A 24,302-nucleotide genomic window follows, 5' to 3' on the forward strand; every position below is an offset into this window, starting at 1 on the left:
GAACTCTGAGTATCACTCATGTATTATAAGGGATAATGTACCCCCTACTGTAAATGATAAGGATATTAGAAGTCACTGAGGGGTTCTGTGCCCATATAAAGGCACAAGGCTGCAGGCTGAGTTATACAGGGAACTCTGAGTATCACTCATGTATTATAAGGGATAATGTACCCCCTACTGTAAATGATAAGGATATTAGCAGTCACTGAGGGGTTCTGTGCCCATATAAAGGCACAAGGCTGCAGGCTGAGTTATACAGGGAACTCTGAGTATCACTCATGTATTATAAGGGATAATGTACCCCCTACTGTAAATGATAAGGATATTAGAAGTCACTGAGGGGTTCTGTGCCCATATAAAGGCCCAAGGCTGCAGGCTGAGTTATACAGGGAACTCTGAGTATCACTCATGTATTATAAGGGATAATGTACCCCCTACTGTAAATGATAAGGATATTAGCAGTCACTGAGGGGTTCTGTGCCCATATAAAGGCACAAGGCTGCAGGCTGAGTTATACAGGGAACTCTGAGTATCACTCATGTATTATAAGGGATAATGTACCCCCTACTGTAAATGATAAGGATATTAGCAGTCACTGAGGGGTTCTGTGCCCATATAAAGGCACAAGGCTGCAGGGTGAGTTATACAGGTAACTCATTTAGAATCTCTGCCATAAAGCAGGGCAGGACTGCTGCATTGTTAGAGTAAGCACTTCCTAAATAATGGACAGGTACAGCTGGTTTATATTTGGTGGTGTGGGTACCAGGGGTGATGGGACCCCACAAACTAGGGTACCAAACAAAGGAGCAGATGTAAGTAGGAGAAGCTAAGTAATGCACTATATTTAAGACTGTTGCCTGTGGGTAGGACTGGTGGGATAGCAGGGCAACATGGCAACAGTTAGTACAATTCTCTGCCATTTAAAATTGTATTCTTGTACCAACAAATGTATTTGTAGCTGTAATATTGGTGTGTAGGCGCCATCTCAGTGCATTGTGCCTGAGTCTGAGCTTTCAGCCAGCGCTACACATTAGAACTGCTTTCAGCTAACCTATTGTTTCTCCTACTCCCATGTAACTGGAGGAGTCCCAAGCCGGACTTGGATTTCTTACTACTGAGTGCTATTCTGATACCTACTGGGAGCTGCTATCTTGCTCCCTTCCCATTGTTCTGCTGAGAAGGAGGGATATCACTCCAACATGCAGCGCAGCAGTAAAGTGAGACTGAAGTTTATCAGCGCACAGGTCACATGGCTGTGGCACCCAAAATATAATTTTTTGCCTAATAAAAGAAAACATAATTCTAAGCAACTTTGCAATATACATTCATTACAAATTTGCAATGGTTTTTACTTATTTGTATGTATAATTGCTATTAGAAACAGTGTTTGTCCTTTTCTATTCCCTGCCCTGGGGGCTCCGGGGTATGAAACAATGGAACACAAGGCAGCAGCCTGACAGACCTGACTCGCTGGAGGAGACTGAGCTTTGCAACATTGTTTAAAAAGTAACACCCAGCGTTCAGCAAATGCTGCTTTCAGTAGCAATTACAGTTATAAATAACTTTTAAAGCACCAATAAAATCACATTGGAAAGTTGCTTGGAATAAAGTTTTCTTTTATTGGGCAAAAAATTATTTTTGGGGTTGACATGGCCTTTAAAAATATTGAAAATATGTATTGAATGTATACATATTTATCTTTTATTTAATAAAGGGGTCAGTCCCTTAGATTGGGGGGCCATGCTGCTGGCCTCAGGGGTTCATCCATAGCAGAGACAGATTCCCCGGAGGCTGACGGCTCCCTTTAGCCCCCGGTGGCTGCGTAGCTGCTGACATGGCTTGGAGACGGATAAAGAAAAACAAATTTGACAAGTCCTTCAGTCCCCTCGGCTGCCATTGGTAGAAATGTAATGGGCATCACATGACCTCTTTGGTACAAGCCCAGTCCCTTGCCTCCTCTTCCTCACTTGATGCTCTAGCTGCGCCGATGTGGCCGGGAGTTGGGAAGATGCCTTCTGTCTCTGTGTTCTGCAAAGGGGCCGTGCTGATCAGCAGGTGAGGGGCTCGCAGGGGCTCATGGGTAAATAGGTCAGGGGGGGGCATTGGTTTGGGATTTGCCAGGAAGGGAGAGGGCGAGGGGGCAGCCAGGGACCACATCTGTTCCGGCTTCCTCTCCTGCTCACAGATTATATCCATTCCATTCCATCGCTCCTTTATAGCATTCTATGCTCTTTTTGGGGTGAATTCCCTGCATTTGGAGGATTACAGAGATTCCTATAAAGGGGGATATAAAACTTCCACCAAAATGTTGCTGGACTACAGCTCCCAGAATGCTCCATTAAGTAAGGGTTAAAGCTTCTCTAGCAGCGTTGATCTTCCCAAATGCACTACAACTCCCAGCATGCTCCGTCATATAAGCAATGGCTGCAGCTTGATGCAATTAATTACCAAGCCACCCAGGGCCAGTGGCCTGACTGATGCCAGAGGATCCTCCAATGAGAATCCAGCCTGCTCCCCCCTTTTCTTACATTGGGGCACTAAGCGCCAAAACAGTGCAAAACGTACAAAGTCCCATTACGCGTGAATTGCTGTTGTGCATGGCGATCCCAGATATAATCCCTAACAAAGGGCTAATCTGCCGATTTATGAAGGTGTGCAGATTAATGGCAGATTTACGCCTACAATTGTGTCGTTATTACCACATGACCTGGCCTGACCCACTGGGGACAGTGGGACAGTGGGACAGTGAGACAGTGGGACAGTGGGACAGTGAGACAGTGGGACAGTGGGACAGTGGGACAGTGAGACAGTGGGACAGTGGGACAGTGAGACAGTGGGACAGTGAGACAGTGGGACAGTGAGACAGTGGGACAGTGAGACAGTGGGACAGTGGGACAGTGGGACAGTGGGACAGTGAGACAGTGGGACAGTGGGACAGTGAGACAGTGAGACAGTGGGACAGTGAGACAGTGGGACAGTGGGACAGTGGGACAGTAAGACAGTGGGACAGTGAGACAGTGGGACAGTGGGACAGTGGAAAGAACACTCGGCGTAGGAAGTGGCGCCATTTGTTTTAAAGCTAAAACCGGGTTTTATAAATACGTGATTTTTACGTAGATGTTGCTGGACTACAGATCCCAGCATTCTCCATACTATCAAGAATGAAAGCGTGTTATAAGCAGCAGCAGTAGTAGTAGCAGTAGTAGCAGTAGAAGTAGTAGTAGCAGTAGTAGTAGCAGCAGTAGTAGTAGCAGTAGTAGTAGTAGTAGTAGTAGTAGTAGCAGCAGTAGTAGTAGTAGTAGTAGTGGCAGTAGTAGTAGCAGTAGTAGTAGTAGTAGTAGTAGTAGTAGTAGTAGTGGCAGTAGTAGTAGCAGTAGTAGTAGTAGTAGTAGTAGTAGTAGTAGTAGTAGCAGTAGTAGTAGTAGTAGTAGTAGTAGTAGTAGCAGTAGTAGTAGTAGTAGTAGTAGTAGTAGCAGTAGTAGTAGTAGTAGTAGTAGTCGTCTAGCAACATCTTAAGACAACACTGCTGATTCAGATCTTCCCCATCTTGCCCACTTAATATCCTATCAGAATCCTGCCTTCTCTGTATACTCTTGGCTCCTCCCAGATCCCTGATGATGCGCATATGTCTGGACCAGGAGGCATTAAACATATTTTTGAAGCAACTTACCCTTTAACAGCACTATGACTGCCAACCAAAATTGCACCAAGACCCCCCTATGTTAGATAAGAGGAAGATTATACAAATGAGTCCTATTGGACAATATCCTTGCATGAGTAATTAAGCTCTCCGTGCCTCCTTTTTGTGACTATATTATGTAAGGATTACTTACCCTTTGGAACAAGAGATGTTATTATTTTGTCATCTCCCATCACAGAAGATGAATATGTTCCTGACATGAATGGAGCCGCTTATTAATCTCCCCCCAAGCTGTTTCATGTTATGGAAGGCCGCACAATCCATTTACAGGGCGGGGGGAGATATGGGGAATATATAAGCTTGTGTTTCACATGGGAGCTGAACATACACAAACCTTATGCACGGGGCACCTATGCCTGCCATACAGGGTGGCACCTTGTTATATAGACAGGGATGCCCAAACCTACCATACAGGGTGGCACCTTGTTATATAGACAGGGATGCCCAAACCTACCATACAGGGTGGCACCATGTTATATACACAGGGATGCCCAAACCTACCATACAGGGTGGCACCATGTTATATACACAGGGATGCCCAAACCTACCATACAGGGTGGCACCATGTTATACACACAGGGATGCCCAAACCTACCATACAGGGTGGCACCTTGTTATATACACAGGGATGCCCAAACCTACCATACAGGGTGGCACCATGTTATACACACAGGGATGCCCAAACCTACCATACAGGGTGGCACCTTGTTATATACACAGGGATGCCCAAACCTACCATACAGGGTGGCACCTTGTTATATACACAGGGATGCCCAAACCTACCATACAGGGTGGCACCATGTTATATAGACAGGGATGCCCAAACCTACCATACAGGGTGGCACCATGTTATACACACAGGGATGCCCAAACCTACCATACAGGGTGGCACCATGTTAAATACACAGGGATGCCCAAACCTACCATACAGGGTGGCACCTTGTTATATACACAGGGATGCCCAAACCTACCATACAGGGTGGCACCATGTTATACACACAGGGATGCCCAAACCTACCATACAGGGTGGCACCTTGTTATATACACAGGGATGCCCAAACCTACCATACAGGGTGGCACCTTGTTATATACACAGGGATGCCCAAACCTACCATACAGGGTGGCACCATGTTATATAGACAGGGATGCCCAAACCTACCATACAGGGTGGCACCATGTTATACACACAGGGATGCCCAAACCTACCATACAGGGTGGCACCATGTTAAATACACAGGGATGCCCAAACCTACCATACAGGGTGGCACCTTGTTATATACACAGGGATGCCCAAACCTACCATACAGGGTGGCACCATGTTATACACACAGGGATGCCCAAACCTACCATACAGGGTGGCACCTTGTTATATACACAGGGATGCCCAAACCTACCATACAGGGTGGCACCTTGTTATATACACAGGGATGCCCAAACCTACCATACAGGGTGGCACCATGTTATATAGACAGGGATGCCCAAACCTACCATACAGGGTGGCACCATGTTATACACACAGGGATGCCCAAACCTACCATACAGGGTGGCACCATGTTATATAGACAGGGATGCCCAAACCTACCATACAGGGTGGCACCATGTTATACACACAGGGATGCCCAAACCTACCATACAGGGTGGCACCATGTTATACACACAGGGATGCCCAAACCTACCATACAGGGTGGCACCATGTTATACACAGAGGGATGTCCAAACCTACCATACAGGGTGGCACCATGTTATACACACAGGGATGCCCAAACCTACCATACAGGGTGGCACCATGTTATATACAGAGGGATGCCCAAACCTACCATACAGGGTGGCACCATGTTATACACACAGGGATGCCCAAACCTACCATACAGGGTGGCACCATGTTATACACACAGGGATGCCCAAACCTACCATACAGGGTGGCACCATGTTATACAGACAGGGATGCCCAAACCTACCATACAGGGTGGCACCTTGTTATATACACAGGGATGCCCAAACCTACCATACAGGGTGGCACCATGTTATACACACAGGGATGCCCAAACCTACCATACAGGGTGGCACCATGTTATATATGCAGGGATGCCAGTTCCTGCCATTAAAAGTGGCACCTTGTTATATACACAGGGATGCCCAAACCTACCATACAGGGTGGCACCATGTTATACACACAGGGATGCCAGTTCCTGCCATTGAAAGTGGCACCATGTGGCACACCATGTAGAGTGAGGGTTAATCACCTGACATTAGGGGGTATAACTGTGGGGCAGTGTCAGTGTTTGGTGTATAGCAAGGCAAGATACCAGGGAGGAGGCTGCAGTTGTGGGATAGCGTGTTTAGTATGGCAAAATGGCTGCACGTAAAGAGGCTGGAACTGTAGGATAGTGATCTCATTTTTGAAGTACACCTAGCAACCTGCCCCACAGTAATTGCCCCTAGGCACAGCTCCGGAATGGAGAGCCGCGGCCTGCACGTCTCATGTATACATTGCTGCCTGCAGTCGACAGTGAGCCGGGGTTGGTACATGGACACTCCAAGGCTTTCACACTATTGAAACAATGGAACAGAAGCCCAGTTACCCCCAAAACTTTCTAATTCCCACAATGCTTTGCATGTTATGAGATGAACAGACTAGTATAGGATAATTGTTATTTTATTGTTATTGTTGCAGGACACTAATGGGCCCTTACGGGATTGACCGCACCGTGTACTGCATGGAGTTCAACGACTGTGTCAATGGATTGGGTGAAGTATTAGCAGTTAATTATAATTAATTGGATACAGAATGATATCAGCCAATAAGCTTGATGTTTCATATATGTACATGCCTGCAGCCCCCATTCACCCTACAATCCCCCATAACCCGCCACTATTTGCTATTCTCTGCATTAAAAGTATTAGGGGTTGGTAGCACTAGGTAGGTACCTAATATATAGGGGCAAACACAGGGGAAAGTGTTGGTAGGGTTACTGCCTGCCCTGCTCTCATTTCCCTACAGAAATAGGGGTTGGTAGCACTAGGTAGGTACCTAATATATAGGGGCAGAGACAAGTGGAAAGTTTACTGCAAGACAGACAGATGTACCAATTGGAGATGTGTGGGCCAGACACACAGAGTATACTCCATGTACCAATGCCCTAAGGCCCATGTTCCTCTCATCCTGTTGCCAGCTGGCCCAGGGGAGGGACTTAATGTGTTATACATTAATTTAATCCTCCTAATGCTGATTGCTTTATACCTCTCCCCCTCTGCACTGGCCGGTATTATTCTAGGGAGTCGCAGTACAGCGTGTCCCAGTTGATCTTTAATAAATAAATAGGATTATCTGTCCCATCCCACCGGTGTAATAACTGGCTTGTCCTATACAAACTCTCTCTGTACATATACAGTCGCAGCTGAATGTCAATAATAGCATCCTAGAGAGATGAATCTTTTTTATTTGTACCTTAAGAGGGATATTACCCGAAAAATAAAATTGTACAGGTACAGTACAAGTACAAGGTACTGTTTTATTATTACAGAGAAAAGGGAATCATTTAACCATGAAATAAACCCAATAGGGCTGTTCTGCCCCCAATAAGGGGTAATTATATCTTAGTTGGGATCAAGTACAGGTACTGTTTTATTATTACAGAGAAAAGGGAATCATTTAACCATTAAATAAACCCAATAGGGCTGTTCTGCCCCCAATAAGGGGTAATTATATCTTAGTTGGGATCAAGTACAGGTACTGTTTTATTATTACAGAGAAAAGGGAATCATTTAACCATTAAATAAACCCAATAGGGCTGTTCTGCCCCAATAAGGGGTAATTATATCTTAGTTGGGATCAAGTACAGGTACTGTTTTATTATTACAGAGAAAAGGGAATCATTTAACCATGAAATAAACCCAATAGGGCTGTTCTGCCCCAATAAGGGGTAATTATATCTTAGTTGGGATCAAGTACAGGTACTGTTTTATTATTACAGAGAAAAGGGAATCATTTAACCATGAAATAAACCCAATAGGGCTGTTCTGCCCCAATAAGGGGTAATTATATCTTAGTTGGGATCAAGTACAGGTACTGTTTTATTATTACAGAGAAAAGGGAATCATTTAACCATTAAATAAACCCAATAGGGCTGTTCTGCCCCCAATAAGGGGTAATTATATCTTAGTTGGGATCAAGTACAGGTACTGTTTTATTATTACAGAGAAAAGGGAATCATTTAACCATGAAATAAACCCAATAGGGCTGTTCTGCCCCAATAAGGGGTAATTATATCTTAGTTGGGATCAAGTACAGGTACTGTTTTATTATTACAGAGAAAAGGGAATGTTTAAACATGAAATAAATGACCTATTTTGCTTGTTAACATGTCTTACCTTGAGCCGCCATTTTGTCAGGACCAGTGTGTCTCTTACAGATCACCTGACAGGGAAGAATTCCCATTCATTTGGTGATGCAGCCTAGCATGTGTGCGTGCCCTTGGTTTGTGTGTGAGCACAGTGCCCTCAGGGTTGCCACCTCGCCGGTATTTTACTGGCCTGGCCATTAAAAATGATTGCGGCCCCCAGACCCCTGAAGTCTGGCTGAAGTCCACTTAGATCAGCGGTTCTTAACCTGTGGGTCGGGACCCCTTTGGGGGTCAAATGACCCTTTCACAGGGGTCGTCTAAGACCATTGGACCATTTCCGATGGCCTTAGGAATCATTTTATGGTTGGGGGTCACCACAACATGAGGAACTGTATTAAAGGGTCGCGGCATTAGGGAGGTTGAGAACCACTGACTGAGATACCTTTTACAACAGAGCTCCTATACTCTCATTGGCAGATTATTAGCCACACTACCAGGGTACCAAGTGCTGGGGCCAATTGAGCTGATATAAGCATTTGGGGCCACACCATCTATTATACTGGCCTGTGTATGTCCAGCCCTACTCCCTACAAAGGGGACTGCAGTAAGTGTCCACATCACCTATTTGTAAGGGAGGTCTAGCAGGAGAAATCATTGGGCCTAGGGTTGCCACCTGTCCATTTTTTTTTTTACACATGTTCTCAAAACCTGTCTACATGATATAGGGTCATGATATCATGACCCTGCCCCTTAATGTCACAGATCAGCCCTTTGATGGCGAAATCCATCCCCTTGACATCATAACTCCTATTTACATCACAGCCTATCCCATTGCAGAAGCCATTATCATCACTGTAAAAAGTTCCCTGTCCCTTTATATGTCATTGCCCTGCCTCATGATGTCATTGCCGTGCCCCCTGATGCCATTGCCCTGCCCCCCGATGCCATTGCCCTGCCCCCTGATGCCATTGCCCTGCCTCCTGATGGCATTGTCCTGCCTCCTGATGTCATTGCCCCGCCCCCTGATGTCATTGCCCTGCCTCCTGATGGCATTGCCCTGCCCCCTGATGCCATTGCCCTGCCTCATGATGTCATTGCCCTGCCCCCTGATGCCATTGCCCTGCCCCCTGATGCCATTGCCCTGCCTCCTGATGGCAATGTCCCGCCTCCTAATGTCATTGCCCCGCCCCCTGGTGTCATTGCCCTGCCTCCTGATGTCACTGCCCCGCCCCCTGATGTCATTGCCCTGCCCCTAAATGTCATGGCTACTTGCTGTGACGTCATCTGCTCTGCCCCCAACGTCACCTGTTCTGATCCTCTGTTCAGCAACCATAACTGGACCCCCATGCTAATAAATTATAAAATGTATAATATAAATAAGAATGAAAAGAAAAGCTACATTTCGTTAGACATTCGTTGGGCACTACAGTGACGGCCGGCGAGGCTGAAACACCAGGCCCTTATTCAGTACTCATCCCCCTCCAGTAATCAGACAGGATTTGTGGCCCCGTGGATGAAGGGATTTGCTGAATGGTTGTGGAAATATGAAACCATTACTGCAATTACACCAGCGCTGGGATATACAGGCACGCCGCCGGATGAAGGAGAAAATAGGATCAGAGTCTATAAATCTATATAAAAACCCATTATATAAAAACAACCTAGAAAGGCAAAGAGGAAATTGGTGTTTGGGGGGGAATTTTATATTTGACATAATCGCTTAATCTGATGGGAAGTGCACACAGGAAATGTTATAGATCGAATAGGCATGTATTAAGGGAAATAAAATAACCGTAATCCGTGAGTCCCATACACGGAGCCAAATGGTAGCTCAGCTGTGCCTCCCACAATCCTTAGCTGTACTGAGTTATACAGGACAGGGATAATGTACCCCCTACTGTAAATGATAAGGATATTAGAAGTCACTGAGGGGTTCTGTGCCCATATAAAGGCACAAGGCTGCAGGCTGAGTTATACAGGGAACTCTGAGTATCACTCATGTATTATAAGGGATAATGTACCCCCTACTGTAAATGATAAGGATATTAGCAGTCACTGAGGGGTTCTGTGCCCATATAAAGGCAGAAGGCTGCAGGCTGAGTTATACAGGGAACTCTGAGTATCACTCATGTATTATAAGGGATAATGTACCCCCTACTGTAAATGATAAGGATATTAGCAGTCACTGAGGGGTTCTGTACCCATATAAAGGCACAAGGCTGCAGGCTGAGTTATACAGGGAACTCTGAGTATCACTCATGTATTATAAGGCATAATGTACCCCCTACTGTAAATGATAAGGATATTAGCAGTCACTGAGGGGTTCTGTGCCCATATAAAGGCACAAGGCTGCAGGCTGAGTTATACAGGGAACTCTGAGTATCACTCATGTATTATAAGGGATAACGTAGCCCCCTAGTGTAAATTATAAGGATATTAGAAGTCACTGATGGGTTTTGAGTGTATATTAAGGCACAAGGCTGCAGGTCAGTTGTTTGATATTTGGATACTTGTTATATCCACCATTTATAAGGATATATTTTACATATTCATGCCTCTTGTTAGTTATACATGTATATATTAATTGTGTTTCCTGTTTCAGGGATTAAAGTGATTGGAGGGGTACGGGAGCTCAGCAGAGAGGAATATGGGGTTTATGTTAAACGAATTCTCCCCGGTGGAATAGCTTATTCTGACGGTGAGTGATGATATTCTCGTACATACTGAGTACAAAGTCTCCTTCTTGTGGCCACCCCATCTCCATGATGAAGTACATTTATTGTATGGATATTTTCATTTCAGGGCGGCTTCAGGCTGGAGATCAGATCCTTGAAGTAAATGGAGACAGTTTGCTGGGAGTATCCAGTGAGAGGTAAGTAACAGCAGATCCTGGGACAGGGATGTATCTCCTTACTGTAGGAGCTGGGGTTAGAGCTCAGGGCCTAAGTCACATGACACAGGGGCACCCAGTCGCTGCCCTCTTGGGGAACAAAATGCCAGCTCCCCAAGACAGGTACTTCCTGTCTGTCAAAATGGGTACTGCTCTGGAACACAAGCTTCCCATGCAAATAAATAAAGGATTGGAGTGCTTTGCCTGGAATGCCTTGTACACTTGGACAGCCATACCCCCATAATGATAGCTCTTAGTACAAGTTGCCCCAGGGACCGGTCCAATTGCCATCTTGGAGTCAGGAAGGCAAATTAGAAAGGCTTCAGATGGGGTTTTTTGCCTTCCTCTGGATCAACTAGCAGTTAGGCAGGTTATATATAGGCATTATGGTTGAACATGATGGACATGTGTCTTTTTTCAACCTAACTTACTATGTTATGATGTAATCCCTCCAGAAATTATGCAATAATAAATGATAAGTTACAACAAAAGCGGCTGAAGTGACAGTATCTGGAGTGGAGAAATACAGATAGACAGATAGACAGATAGAGACATGCAGATAGACAGATACAGAGATATTCCAAGGTTTCAGACGGGGGTATCAACGTATCTTTCTTTCCTTCCATAGAGCAGTTGACATTCTAAGAACGGCCTCTGCCTCAAGCTACATGCGACTACTGATTGCCAGGGACGATGAGGCACGGTGAGTAGGTCACTCAAATAATGTTTATACATTTACCATTTCCATTTTAATTATATTTTTTTTGCCCATTTGCACATATACTATACCACTTAGTATATGACTGGTTTGTGGTTCTCTGATATTAAGGCCAAACAGAAAGGCATGAATTATCTGTAGGGCATAAAATGGGATCAAGCAGGAAGGCCTTTATTATCCTACAGACTAACCCCCTGGGGAGTAATCGGCTCTGCTGCTGCCAAACTGCTGACAGATTTGCTGTGCGATTCTAATGGCCCAAAAATATCTCTGGGTTTTATTTTTATCCAAGTGAAAGGGATCAGAGAGGGGGGCGCCCAAGTGAACAACTATGGAGGAATGTGCCAGTTTTAGAATTTATCATGTTGGTGAAGGAGGCCTGGAATGCTGAGTACACACGGACAGCCATTCCCCCATAATGAGAACTTACTCCGCTGGTTACTCCGCTGGTATACGTTCCGAGCCCCATCTAGGTCACCAGCAGAACATGCAGAGTTATCAGAGGAAGAAACTGGAGGTCCAGGGAAAATCTGAAGGCACATTTCTGCCTTGGCACAAACCTTTGGTTGGGCAGTGGGATCTAGTCAGGCTGCTCAGGGTGGGTATAGGGATCAGCTACAGAGTAACTGCCTTGGCACAAACGCTTGGTTGGGCAGTAGGATCTAGTCAGGCTGCTCAGGGTGGGTATAGGGATCAGCTACAGAGTAACTGCCTTGGCACAAACGCTTGGTTGGGCAGTAGGATCTAGTCAGACTGCTCAGGGTGGGTATAGGGATCTGCTACAGAGTAGCTGCCTTGGCACAAACCCTTGGTTGGGCAGTAGGATCTAGTCAGGCTGCTCAGGGTGGGTATAGGTATGGGATCAGCTACAGAGTAGCTGCCTTGGCACAAACCCTTGGTTGGGCAGTAGGATCTAGTCAGGCTGCTCAGGGTGGGTATAGGGATCAGCTACAGAGTAGCTGCCTTGGCACAAACCCTTGGTTGGGCAGTAGGATCTAGTCAGGCTGCTCAGGGTGGGTATAGGGATCTGCTACAGAGTAACTGCCTTGGCACAAACCCTTGGTTGGGCAGTAGGATCTAGTCAGGCTGCTCAGGGTGGGTATAGGGATCAGCTACAGAGTAACTGCCTTGGCACAAACCCTTGGTTGGGCAGTAGGATCTAGTCAGGCTGCTCAGGGTGGGTATAGGGATCAGCTACAGAGTATGCTTTGGAACTGGGGTCAGCGGAGTAACTGCAGGATGGGCAGACTCAATAATTGCAAGGGGGGCCAGAAAGGCTTTTGATCCCCTTGCCCAACTGTACCCCATGGGGGGAGCAGTGGTATACTTAGGGCCTGGGAATACAATTTTACACCCCTGTCTGGAGTTCTTTCAGATGAGGGGTCTATCTATTTCTGTATAAGGACCTCAGTTAAAGGGGTTGTTCACATTGGAGTCAACTTTTAGCATCAGTGCTGGGCCCTAGGCAACCCAGCCCACTTGGCTCGCACCTCTCCCGTGGGTGCATGTGAATGCAGAAGCGCACACATTTACGCTCGCACACACAGGTGGGGGGGGTTGAGGAAGCCTCTGGAGGGGGGTGTGTGGTGGGGGTAAAGGGCACAGAAATAGGAGTATGTGAAAGAAGAGGTACCTGCCTGGCGCCCACCCACTCTTGAGCCCTAGGCAGGTGCCTCTTCTGCCTACCCCTAGTTACGGCCCTGTTAGTATGACAAATATTCTAAAACAATTTGCAATTGGTCTTTATTTTTTATTCTTTGTTGGTTTTTTTTTTTTTAATTATTTCACTTTTTGTTTAGCAGTTCCCCAGTGTGCAATTTCAGCAGCTACCTGGTTGGTAAGGTCCAGAGTACCTTAGCAACCAGGCAGTGTCGGACGGAGTCCCCAGGGGCCAACCGGACCAAGGCCCACTGACACCTGGGCCCACCAGGAGTTTTCCTGGTATCCTGGTAGGCCAGTCCGACACTGCAGCCAGGGAGTGGTTATAATGAAAGACAGGAATATAAATAGGAGAAGACCTGAATACAAAAATAAGTAATAAAAAGTAACAATAACAATAAAACTGGAGCCTCACAGAGCAATAGTTTTTGGCTGCCGGGGTCAGTGACCCCCATTTGAAAGCTGGAAAAAGGCAGAAGAGGAAGGCAAATAATTCAAAAACTATAAAAAATAAATAATTAAGACCAATTGGAAAGTTGCTTAGATTTTGTCATTGTACAACATACTGAAAGTTAACTAAAAGGAGAACCACCCCTTTAATCTTTATGACAATAAATAGGATCAGTTCCTTCTACCTCTCAACTTTACAAGGGAAAGTGGCCCTGTATTGAATAAGGACTATTCCACCAGGCTCCATCGCCATCTGCTTTGCAAACATAGTGGCCTTAGTAGCCAGGGGAGCCCCAGAATGGTTTAAACCCCTTTGTCCCCCAGTGGCATCATCAGGGCAAGTGAAATGCTTCTCGCTATACAAAACAAATACTAAGATGTAGGATCGTTGTATAAAGTATCATTTCTTGCTGAATAAAGAGCACACAACATGTTTTTCTTTTAGTAAATTCCCCCCCCCCCCCCCCCCCCCCCCTTGGGGGATAATGCTCTCTATAATACATATCTTTTTTCAGGATGACTTAAGAAATTTCATTAGCGCTAAATCCGGTTCAAGTTCATATCACATAATCTGCTTTGTGTGTCTATCGGCCGCCTTCAGCGCCTTCTGCTGACTGAGCCGGAGCCAATGATCTAAATATTGTTGTGACTAAATGATTTAGCGGCATGGGGGCGTTCATGCTTAATAACGAGGGTAATAATTAGTAACTCCTTTAGCAGCTTCTCCTATTGATGAGATATCTCAGTTGCTATTTAAGGGCAAGTTACTGGCAGGCAGTTGAAGCTTTGTGGGGAATGAGGCTGCTATATATAACCAGATAGCCAATGAGCATAACTCTTGTTGGTAAACTTAACGCTGGTTGTAGCCAATCGTAGACTGAGTATAAATTCATCATTTGATTGGCTACTAAGGGGCCCATTCATTAAACCACGATTTAGTTTGTATTTTTTTCTAACTTCTAGAACTTTTCGTAATGTCCACCAGGGTCGGACTGGGGGGTGCAGGGCCCACCGGGGCTCCCGCCCCAGGGGCCCTGCAGGTGCCCGAGCCAGCCGTGTCCCCTACCCCCCCCAGGGGCCCCTACCCCCCCCGCAGGGCCCCCACCTGACGTCCTCCCCGAGCGTGTATAAATTGAACGCGTTGGGAGGAACAGTCAGAAGGGGGAGCGCCGGCATAAGTCGGACTGGGCCACTGGGGCCCACCAGGATTTTTCCTGGTGTCCCGGCGGCCCAGTCCGACCCTGATGTCCACAATAATTTCGTTAAATTTTTCATGGTTTTCATTAACTTTCACGAAAACGTCATATTTTTCGTAAAGACCACGACCGTTTCGCAATTCATTCAAGCTTCGGTACCGTGACTATATTTTGGCCAGGTTGGATCTGCAGAGTGCCATTGAGCCCTATGGGAGACTTTCCTTGGGCCGGGTTGGAGCTGCAGAGTGCCATTGAGCCCTATGGGAGACTTTCCTTGGGCCGGGTTGGAGCTGCAGGGTGCCATTGAGCCCTATGGGAGACTTTCCTTGGGCCGGGTTGGAGCTGCAGAGTGCCATTGAGCCCTATGGGAGATTTTCCTTGGGTCGGGTTGGAGCTGCAGAGTGCCATTGAGCCCTATGGGAGACTTTCCTTGGGCCGGGTTGGAGCTGCAGAGTGCCATTGAGCCCTATGGGAGACTTTCCTTGGGCCGGGTTGGAGCTGCAGAGTGCCATTGAGCCCTATGGGAGACTTTCCTTGGGCCGGGTTGGATCTGCAGAGTGCCATTGAGCCCTATGGGAGACTTTCCTTGGGCCGGGTTGGAGCTGCAGAGTGCCATTGAGCCCTATGGGAGACTTTCCTTGGGCCGGGTTGGAGCTGCAGAGTGCCATTGAGCCCTATGGGAGACTTTCCTTGGGCCGGGTTGGAGCTGCAGAGTGCCATTGAGCCCTATGGGAGACTTTCCTTGGGCCAGGTTGGAGTTGCAGAGTGCCATTGAGCCCTATGGGAGACTTTCCTTGGGCCGGGTTGGAGTTGCAGAGTGCCATTGAGCCCTATGGGAGACTTTCCTTGGGCCGGGTTGGAGCTGCAGAGTGCCATTGAGCCCTATGGGAGACTTTCCTTGGGCCAGGTTGGAGCTGCAGAGTGCCATTGAGCCCTATGGGAGACTTTCCTTGGGCCGGGTTGGAGCTGCAGTGTGCCATTGAGCCCTATGGGAGGCTTTCCTTGGGCCAGGTTGGAGCTGCAGTGTGCCATTGAGCCCTATGGGAGGCTTTCCTTGGGCCGGGTTGGAGCTGCAGAGTGCCATTGAGCCCTATGGGAGACTTTCCTTGGGCCGGGTTGGAGCTGCAGAGTGCCATTGAGCCCTATGGGAGACTTTCCTTGGGCCGGGTTGGAGCTGCAGAGTGCCATTGAGCCCTATGGGAGACTTTCCTTGGGCCAGGTTGGAGCTGCAGAGTGCCATTGAGCACTATGGGAGACTTTCCTTGGGCCGGGTTGGAGCTGCAGAGTGCCATTGAGCCCTATGGGAGGCTTTCCTTGGGCCAGGTTGGAGCTGCAGTGTGCCATTGAGCCCTATGGGAGGCTTTCCTTGGGCCGGGTTGGAGCTCACAGAGTGCCATTGAGCCCTATGGGAGACTTTCCTTGGGCCGGGTTGGAGCTGCAGAGTGCCATTGAGCCCTATGGGAGACTTTCCTTGGGCCGGGTTGGAGCTGCAGAGTGCCATTGAGCCCTATGGGAGACTTTCCTTGGGCCAGGTTGGAGCTGCAGAGTGCCATTGAGCACTATGGGAGACTTTCCTTGGGCCGGGTTGGAGCTGCAGAGTGCCATTGAGCCCTATGGGAGACTTTCCTTGGGCCGGGTTGGAGCTGCAGAGTGCCATTGAGCCCTATGGGAGACTTTCCTTGGGCCGGGTTGGAGCTGCAGAGTGCCATTGAGCCCTATGGGAGACTTTCCTTGGGCCGGGTTGGAGCTGCAGAGTGCCATTGAGCCCTATGGGAGACTTTCCTTGGGCCGGGTTGGAGCTGCAGGGTGCCATTGAGCCCTATGGGAGACTTTCCTTGGGCCGGGTTGGAGCTGCAGAGTGCCATTGAGCCCTATGGGAGACTTTCCTTGGGCCGGGTTGGAGCTGCAGAGTGCCATTGAGCCCTATGGGAGACTTTCCTTGGGCCGGGTTGGAGCTGCAGAGTGCCATTGAGCCCTATGGGAGACTTTCCTTGGGCCAGGTTGGAGCTGCAGAGTGCCATTGAGCCCTATGGGAGGCTTTCCTTGGGCCGGGTTGGAGCTGCAGAGTGCCATTGAGCCCTATGGGAGACTTTCCTTGGGCCGGGTTGGAGCTGCAGAGTGCCATTGAGCCCTATGAAAGGCTTCCAAAATCATACATTGAAGGTTTCAAAGCCAGAAAGGTTTTGCCGCTGTTTACGAACGTTCGAATCAGAAAAATTGGCGACTTTCGAAACGCAACCACAATATTTTCGTACGACCGATAAAAGAATTTTCATGACATTTTCAAACATCAGAATTTATGGTGGTTACTCCGAAATTTTTGCATATTGTGATTTTCACCACACAAAAAAACGTGGTTTAATGAATGGGCCCCTATGGCTTTAGAATTAAAGAGAATATTGAGAGCATTAACAGCCAATCAAAGGGTGCAATAGGGACCTCAATAGATAATTACACTCCAGAGACCCGATAGTTATACAGAATATCTGTAGATAGTTGGGGTTTGTTGGGGGTTGCAATCAAGGAAACCCTGTGGCAATGGGGGGGCTCCAAGAAACATGAATAGTTGATTTGCAGACCATAAAAGTGGAAGGGCTTGTGGGTGGAGTGGGTGTATAGCAATCAGATTGTGGGTGTCTTTTGGGTGTGGTCAGGGTGAATCAGGGGTGTGGCCAGAAGGCAGTAGGCATTTTATTTTTCATTTGGGCCCCATTCTACTAAGGTGGCAGGGCCCACTGCTCATGGAGCCCAGGTCTAATAACCCATGCCCCTGGAGCTGAGAGCCCTACTAAGTGGTATGGGTTGGTTTATGATGGCGCCCTGGTTATGTTCCTGGTTTTTACTGTATCGCTCCTGGGAGGAGACACAAATAAACTGAAACATCATAATAATAATAATATACAGTAAGTTGTCCCAATAGCATTGTATGGAATCACTAACGGTAGAGGTGATACTGCGTTGCAGGAAGGAATTCTCTGAGCTAATGGAGAAGTATGGCAGCTCTCACAGTGACACCAGCTCTGCTAGAAGCTCCCCCATTATGCAGGGAAGTGAGTATGGCAGTAATTCACCAATAGACATATATAAATATATAATTTTTTTTAAATTTAGGTTTTTAAGACCCTAGCAAAGCTGATTTTTTTTCTCTCTCTCTTTACAGGCAGATATCTGGAGAGCACTTCCTCGGAATCTTCCTCCCGTTCCCAAAGCCCGTTGCTACTCAGTCCAGGCAGCTCTCATGGGCAGTTCACTGGCAGTTCCAGCCTCTCCCCACACTCAACAATGAGGTACTGAACAACATATTTCCAACAGTTAGCATCTACTAGTAAATATGTGTGACTGATGAAAGCAAACATCTGATTGGTTGATAGCGTTTATAGGCCTGGGGCAACCTATACCTGATACTAATTCCTAGGGGTGGCAATGATTAAGCCCAGTAATAAGCTGCTGTATTGTAATGTTCTCGTTCCCTAGTGACTCAGGGATGCAGAATATTTCTGTAGCTAAATCTACAGGCCTGGGACTGGTCATCAGCGGAGGCTCCAACCGACCAGAAGGACCAATGGTGTATGTGCAAGAGGTGCTTGTGGATGGAGACTGTTCCAGGGTAAGTTTCAGCCAACAAGTGTGCCCCGGTGTGGGAAATCCTTCATCCACGTGACATTGGGGCACTGAAGTGGGAATGTTTACTGCTATGCACTAGTTAGGGCCTCCTATTTAGAGAGCTCTAAAATGTTTCTGGCAACACTTGATGGAATGTTATTGCTGTTCATGTTGGAGATTTCATCTAAGTTGTACCTAAATTTCAACCTCAAGTCCATGATTTTTTTAGAATTTCCATTGCTGTCCCAGCTTTTCCCTTTCCGCCCCACAATCCTTGATGGTCCATCTTGTACAGGATATGGCCATGGATACAAACTAGAGTAGGGAACCTGGAGAAAGTGTTAGAGGACAAAGAAAGATACAACAACCCAACTAGCCTATCCTAGCCCATCAACCATCAGTTACAGTGTTGGACTGGCCCACCAGGATACCAGGAAAACTTCCAGTGGGCCCAGAGGTCAGTGGGCCCTCCTGCTCCTGACCATTTGGCCTGTTTCATGGTCATTTCCTATTTCTGAATGGGAAGGAAGAGGAGAAATAGATGGAAGAATAGATGCTGTAAATAAAAGAGACTAGGGGAATAAAGAGGTTGAGTGAGGAAAGGAGGAAAAATAGTTTGGAAAGCGGCCTAGGGTCCAAGGTTTTCTGGTGGGCCCCTGGGGTCCCATTCTGACACTGATCAGTTACCATTTGGTAAATTATTTTAGGGTTTCATGCCAATGCCACCCCTATAATGGCAGGATTATATTAAGGAAGATATGTCAATGTCCTGTGTGTGTTCTTTTGTTAGGATGGACGTCTCCGAGCTGGGGACCAACTGGTTTCAATCAATCGAGAGACACTGGTTGGAGTCACCAATGAAGAAGCCAAACGTGTTTTAGCCAGATCCAGATTCAGGTGGGTCGTATTAGTCAGAACTCTGAATGCTGTTTGAGTTTAACCCTAAAGGCAAGTGTCACCCAAAGAACTCTTGATATCAAGCTGATCCGGATCTTGTGTGATCTTGATGGAACCTGTGTAGGAGAGGAAGAGAGAAAGAAACATTAAACATAATCCAGAAGGCCCAACTCTATGGAGAAGCCTTTGAAATAAGACCTCCAGTTTAGCAAAAGAAAATACTTGTGGGGATCATTTATCAACACTGGGCAAATTTGCCCATGGGCAGGAACCCATAACAACCAATCAGTGATTGACTTTTTTCAGCCATCTGCAAGTAGAACAATGTGTTTGATAAATGACCCCCACTATACTGATTACCATAGGAATGGCCACTTGTTCAACCAGTATCAGGCCTACTATTAAGAAGGGTTTCCAAAATAATAGAATGAGTATGAAAACACATAGAGGAGAATTCACTTTTATCTGAGGAGAGTCTGAGGGGGGACTTATGTTCTTACCACTCACTATGTGCGTGGTTTAACTATTTGCCAGCATGGAAGAATCTAATAGCCTTGTGCTTTCATCTATGGGAAGGAACAGTCTGCAGGCTTCTAAAATGGCATAGGTTGAGTTTGGTACCCAATGCTAATTAAATAACTGGCCTTTTTAGTGTGGTTAAAAGAAACACTGCACTCAATGTAGCAAACATTTAAAGCAAATAGAACCTTCTCATGGTACAGCCACAATAAATCTCTTATTGCCAAATGCAAGGTCTGTACCGAGAATCCTGATGCTAATACCCCTGTCTTTTAAAGGCAAGGCAGCTTCACTGAAGTTTCATTCATTCCGGCTGCCACCCATCTTCCTGGGCTTTCTGGAGCCAACAGCGCTATGTCATCGCCGCAGAGGATTCTGGGAAATGGCCTGCCTTCCTGTCGACTGAAAGTCCATGTCAGGTCTCCAGAGGTATGTGTATATGGCAAGTGAAGTGCAAAGTGCAAAAGGGGGAGCATCCTGGGTAAACAGGGGTTGGTATATGATGGTGGCCCTATAAATAAACCTATCGGTCCTAGAGTTTCGTGACACAATTGCCCTAATTCCTTATCCAGAATCCCAGCCACAAAGCAAGACTAGAATGATGCTATTCTTCCAGGAAGGAAGTCACATGAGCAACAGGAGAGACAGCTAGTGATGAGCGAATCTGTCCTGTTTCACATCGCTATAAAATTTGCGAAACTGCAAGAAAATTAGTGAAACGGCAAAAAATTTGCAAAACGGATTTGTCGCGCAATTTTTTTGTCGGCCACGTCTATTTTTTGTTGCCCACGTCTATTTTTTTGTCACCCGCGTCTATTTTTTTTTTTGTCGCCCGCACTTTTTGGACACGACCGTGCCTTTTTCTTTTGCGTCCGTGCCTTTATTTGACATGACCACGGCCAATTTTGACGCAACTGTGCCTTTTTTGATGCGACCAATTGGACGCGTGAAAAAATTCTGCGCACCGTATTTTTCTGCAGCGAATTTTCAGTGAAGTTTTGCAAAACAATTCACCAATGGCGAAATGCAGAAATTCGCTGCGAATCCATGCCTGGCGAAAAAATTTGCTCATCACTAAAGACAGCCCCTACCATGAGAATATATATATATAGATATATCTATATACAGTATATATACACATGTATGTTAACGTTACATACTCTTTATATGGTTCCAGTGTCGAAACGAAAACCACATGCTTTCTCCGTCCCCTGACATCTGTCCCCCTGAGCTCACAGTCTCGGGTAAGTATTGAGACTAGCCGGAGAATCCTCCCGTACAGTAACACAGCAAGCAAGTTATTAATATAACAATGAATGTACTTACAGTGTATTAGAAAGTAAAGCTTTTTGGGCACAGTGGTAAATTATACAAGTAGTCGTCCAATCATTTTACAGCAGGTAGGTGGAAGTGGTTATGGCTTAGCCAATCCAAAAAGGCTCATTCTGAGTCCACCAATGTAATGTTACTCCTAACTACTGTTTTCAGAGCTCCAGGAAAACACTTTGAGAAGGTGGCTTCTCTAGAGCACTAAAAATCACAAGCTCACCTTTTGTGAGTAGAAGAATAAATATAACATTTCTCAGAGTGCTCCCCTGAGCATCTTTGCAATTTATAACTATTTTTCTAGTTTATTAAGATAGTAGCAATTTTTACTATTTAAACATAATTTCAACCAACAGCACCACCTGCTGCTCATTTCAGAAAGTCTTGTGATGTTGCTCTGATTAGAACTGACCAGAGAAATGTCAGATGACTCTTCTCTGCTCACCAACCTAATTTTCCAAGCAGAGCAACATCATAAGACTTTCATCACTAACTTAATTTTCAGCCTACATCCAGCCTTTACTATCCCTGGACTGAACAGCTCAACACAAGTGATTCTTTTCCGGTTTATACATCTTGGCAGGTTGAGGAGAGCACCCTGTTAATGACTGGCTGAGTAGGGGTGTTTGTCAATGACAGCCTTTTCTTGAGGCACAGAGGAGAGTAGATGAGTATTTTGGTTATTAACCAAATAATGTAGAGAGAAATAATGCTGGAATGTCGGAATAACTCACTGTTTGACAAGGTAAATGTTTGGGTGCAAGATATTTATTTTGTAAAGCTAACAGCCTAGAGAGTTTTCATAACCTCTGTCAACCCCTATGATGGTTTGGGGTTCAATCTACTGTCTAGAAGAGTAGGGGGGGCAAAAAGAAAAGGACAGATATTCCCATTTTTCCCATTAGGAACATAAAGCTGTAATTTGTGGTATATTTATGGAGATTCTTCCACAATATTTATCTTTCATTGGAGAAGATGTCTTACTGAGTTAGGTGGAAATCCTGTCTGAGTTCCATGTCCTGTCTTCCAGCTCCGGTGTCACCGCCCAACCAAAGGGCATACGCTGGCAATAAGCAGAAGGTCTCTTTAGATCCCCATGTTCGGCTGAAAGAGGAGAAAGTAGAACTGGTAAATCATATCTAATATACTGCTTTCTCTAGAACAGAGGTTCCAGTACTATGGAGTTGGCCAACTTAGGGGTGGCGTGGGATTTGGGATGAACACTTATGGCCGGGCCATTCAAGGGGTTGTTTACATTTAATATGTTATAGAATGTCCTATTCCTAGCAACTTTGCAATTAGTCTGTATTATTTTTTTCTACTGAATTTTTTGCCTCCATCTTCTACTTCTTTCCGCCTTTCAAAAGGGGGTCACTGACCCCGGCAGCTAAGAAACTACTGATCTGTGCGCTTACAAATGTATTATTGTTATGTTGTATTCTTTATCTTTCTATTAAGGCCCCATTCTATTCATAACCCAGTCTCTATTTCAAACCACTGCCTGGTTGCTAAGATAAGCAAGACCCTAACAACCAGATAGCTGCTGAAATTCCAAATTGGAGAGCTGCTGAACAAAGAGCTAATTGCAAATTGTCTCAGAATTCTCAGAATCATCACTTAAAGTTAATTTATAGGTGAACGACTCCTTTAATGCCTTCTTTTCTCTATGGATAAGTAAGCCTTTTATTTTGAAATCCCCTAATATAAAAAGGCTTACTTATCCATAGATAAATAACCCCCAGAATAACATGCCTGGCTCCCTGCATGCGGATTTATTTTGCTTCTCTATTACAAGCAGCTGAACTGCAGCCCTTTTACTGACTTCCTTTTCTAGCGTGAAGCTCCGCCTCTTTTACTTGTGAGCCCTTCTTCTCTCTCTGACTATGAAGACCTCAAAGAGGTGCCTGCTGGGCATACTCATTGGCTCACCTTGAATTAAAATTAAGCAGACATGCTGGTAGGCACCTCTTTGAGGTCTTTATAGTCAGAGAGAGAAGGAGGGCTCAGAAGTAAAAGGGGTGGAACTTCACGCCAGACAAGGAAGTCAGTAGAAGAGCTGTAGTTCAGCTGCTTGTAATAGAGCTGCTTGTAAAAGTAGTTTGAAAACTCCTGTTCTAGAGCCTTTAGGAGTTCAGTGTCTCCATTAAGGTCTGTGTGATGGCTAGCATGCTTGGGTGACTGCATGGTTCATGAGATGGCATGGATCCATAGCAACCAATCAGATATTTGCTTACATTATCCATACACTACAAGCCAGCTAGTATGGACTTCTAAGATGGTGAATTGCTAATTGCACTTACCTGTTTACCACATATTTTATTGTTTTACCTCGATTTTCAGATTTTGCAGTTCCTTGGTCTGGATGTTTCTGAGGAGAAAAGAAAAGAGGTTCACCAAGGGCTGATAACAGACTGTCAGGGGACTGTGGCTTATGGCGGTGAGCAACCAGAAAGTAGATTTTGACCCTAGAAGAAAAGATCTAATGTCTCCCTACACTGGGGCAGACCTTGTTTCTACATCTATAGTCCAAAACTGTACAAGTGGCTTTATCTGTTTTCTACCATATGTACCACGTAGTCATATGTTGAGTTTCTCCTGCCCTCGACGTGTCTCTGCAGATATTCTACGTGCCATGCGAGAAGGCCTACAGGAAGAACTGGAGGAGGCCGGCCTAGATTATAGTTCCCTGCTCTTCACACATTACCAAGTGGCCAATTTACTTGACACCTCTGCATTTCAATCGCCTGTCACCAAGGTGGGTGGTGCTTATGGCAGTAGAAGGAACACTGGTAGATCCAAGGGACCACCCTGCCTATCACTGTAAAAACATAGAGAGGATGCGCCAATATTTAGGTTAGGGCTTCACACAGTGCAGTTGTGTTCCATTGTTGCAGCAACAAAACCTCCATTGCAGATGTAACCTAAGGTTAGAACTATAGGTTCTAGAACATGCAGTCAGTTAATGCTTAGTGACCTTGCATGAAACATTGCCAAACATATA

At 46.0% G+C, this 24,302-nt stretch overlaps 1 protein-coding gene across 2 annotated transcripts in view; it reads left to right on the forward strand.

Moving 5' to 3' along the window:
* The window catches only part of LOC100492460 (syntaxin-binding protein 4), a 52,066-nt gene that overhangs the window by 19,332 nt on the left and 8,432 nt on the right, over positions 1 to 24,302 (forward strand). The window contains exons 1-14 of one of the 2 annotated variants that reach the window (XM_031893618.1): positions 1,907 to 2,055; positions 6,375 to 6,448; positions 10,646 to 10,741; positions 10,846 to 10,915; positions 11,562 to 11,636; positions 17,921 to 18,006; positions 18,117 to 18,243; positions 18,431 to 18,563; positions 19,350 to 19,456; positions 20,254 to 20,404; positions 21,153 to 21,219; positions 22,332 to 22,429; positions 23,642 to 23,738; positions 23,920 to 24,056. In XM_031893618.1, coding sequence (XP_031749478.1) covers positions 1,922 to 2,055; positions 6,375 to 6,448; positions 10,646 to 10,741; positions 10,846 to 10,915; positions 11,562 to 11,636; positions 17,921 to 18,006; positions 18,117 to 18,243; positions 18,431 to 18,563; positions 19,350 to 19,456; positions 20,254 to 20,404; positions 21,153 to 21,219; positions 22,332 to 22,429; positions 23,642 to 23,738; positions 23,920 to 24,056 — 1,452 coding nt within the window. In that variant the 5' untranslated portion in view covers positions 1,907 to 1,921. Of the gene's footprint in view, positions 1 to 1,906; positions 2,056 to 6,374; positions 6,449 to 10,645; positions 10,742 to 10,845; positions 10,916 to 11,561; positions 11,637 to 17,920; positions 18,007 to 18,116; positions 18,244 to 18,430; positions 18,564 to 19,349; positions 19,457 to 20,253; positions 20,405 to 21,152; positions 21,220 to 22,331; positions 22,430 to 23,641; positions 23,739 to 23,919; positions 24,057 to 24,302 lie in introns of those variants that run through there. The other variant, XM_031893619.1, reaches the window with a different exon arrangement.

This window comes from Xenopus tropicalis, chromosome 9 (assembly GCF_000004195.4).
Source record: "Xenopus tropicalis strain Nigerian chromosome 9, UCB_Xtro_10.0, whole genome shotgun sequence".
NCBI lineage: Eukaryota > Metazoa > Chordata > Amphibia > Anura > Pipidae > Xenopus > Xenopus tropicalis.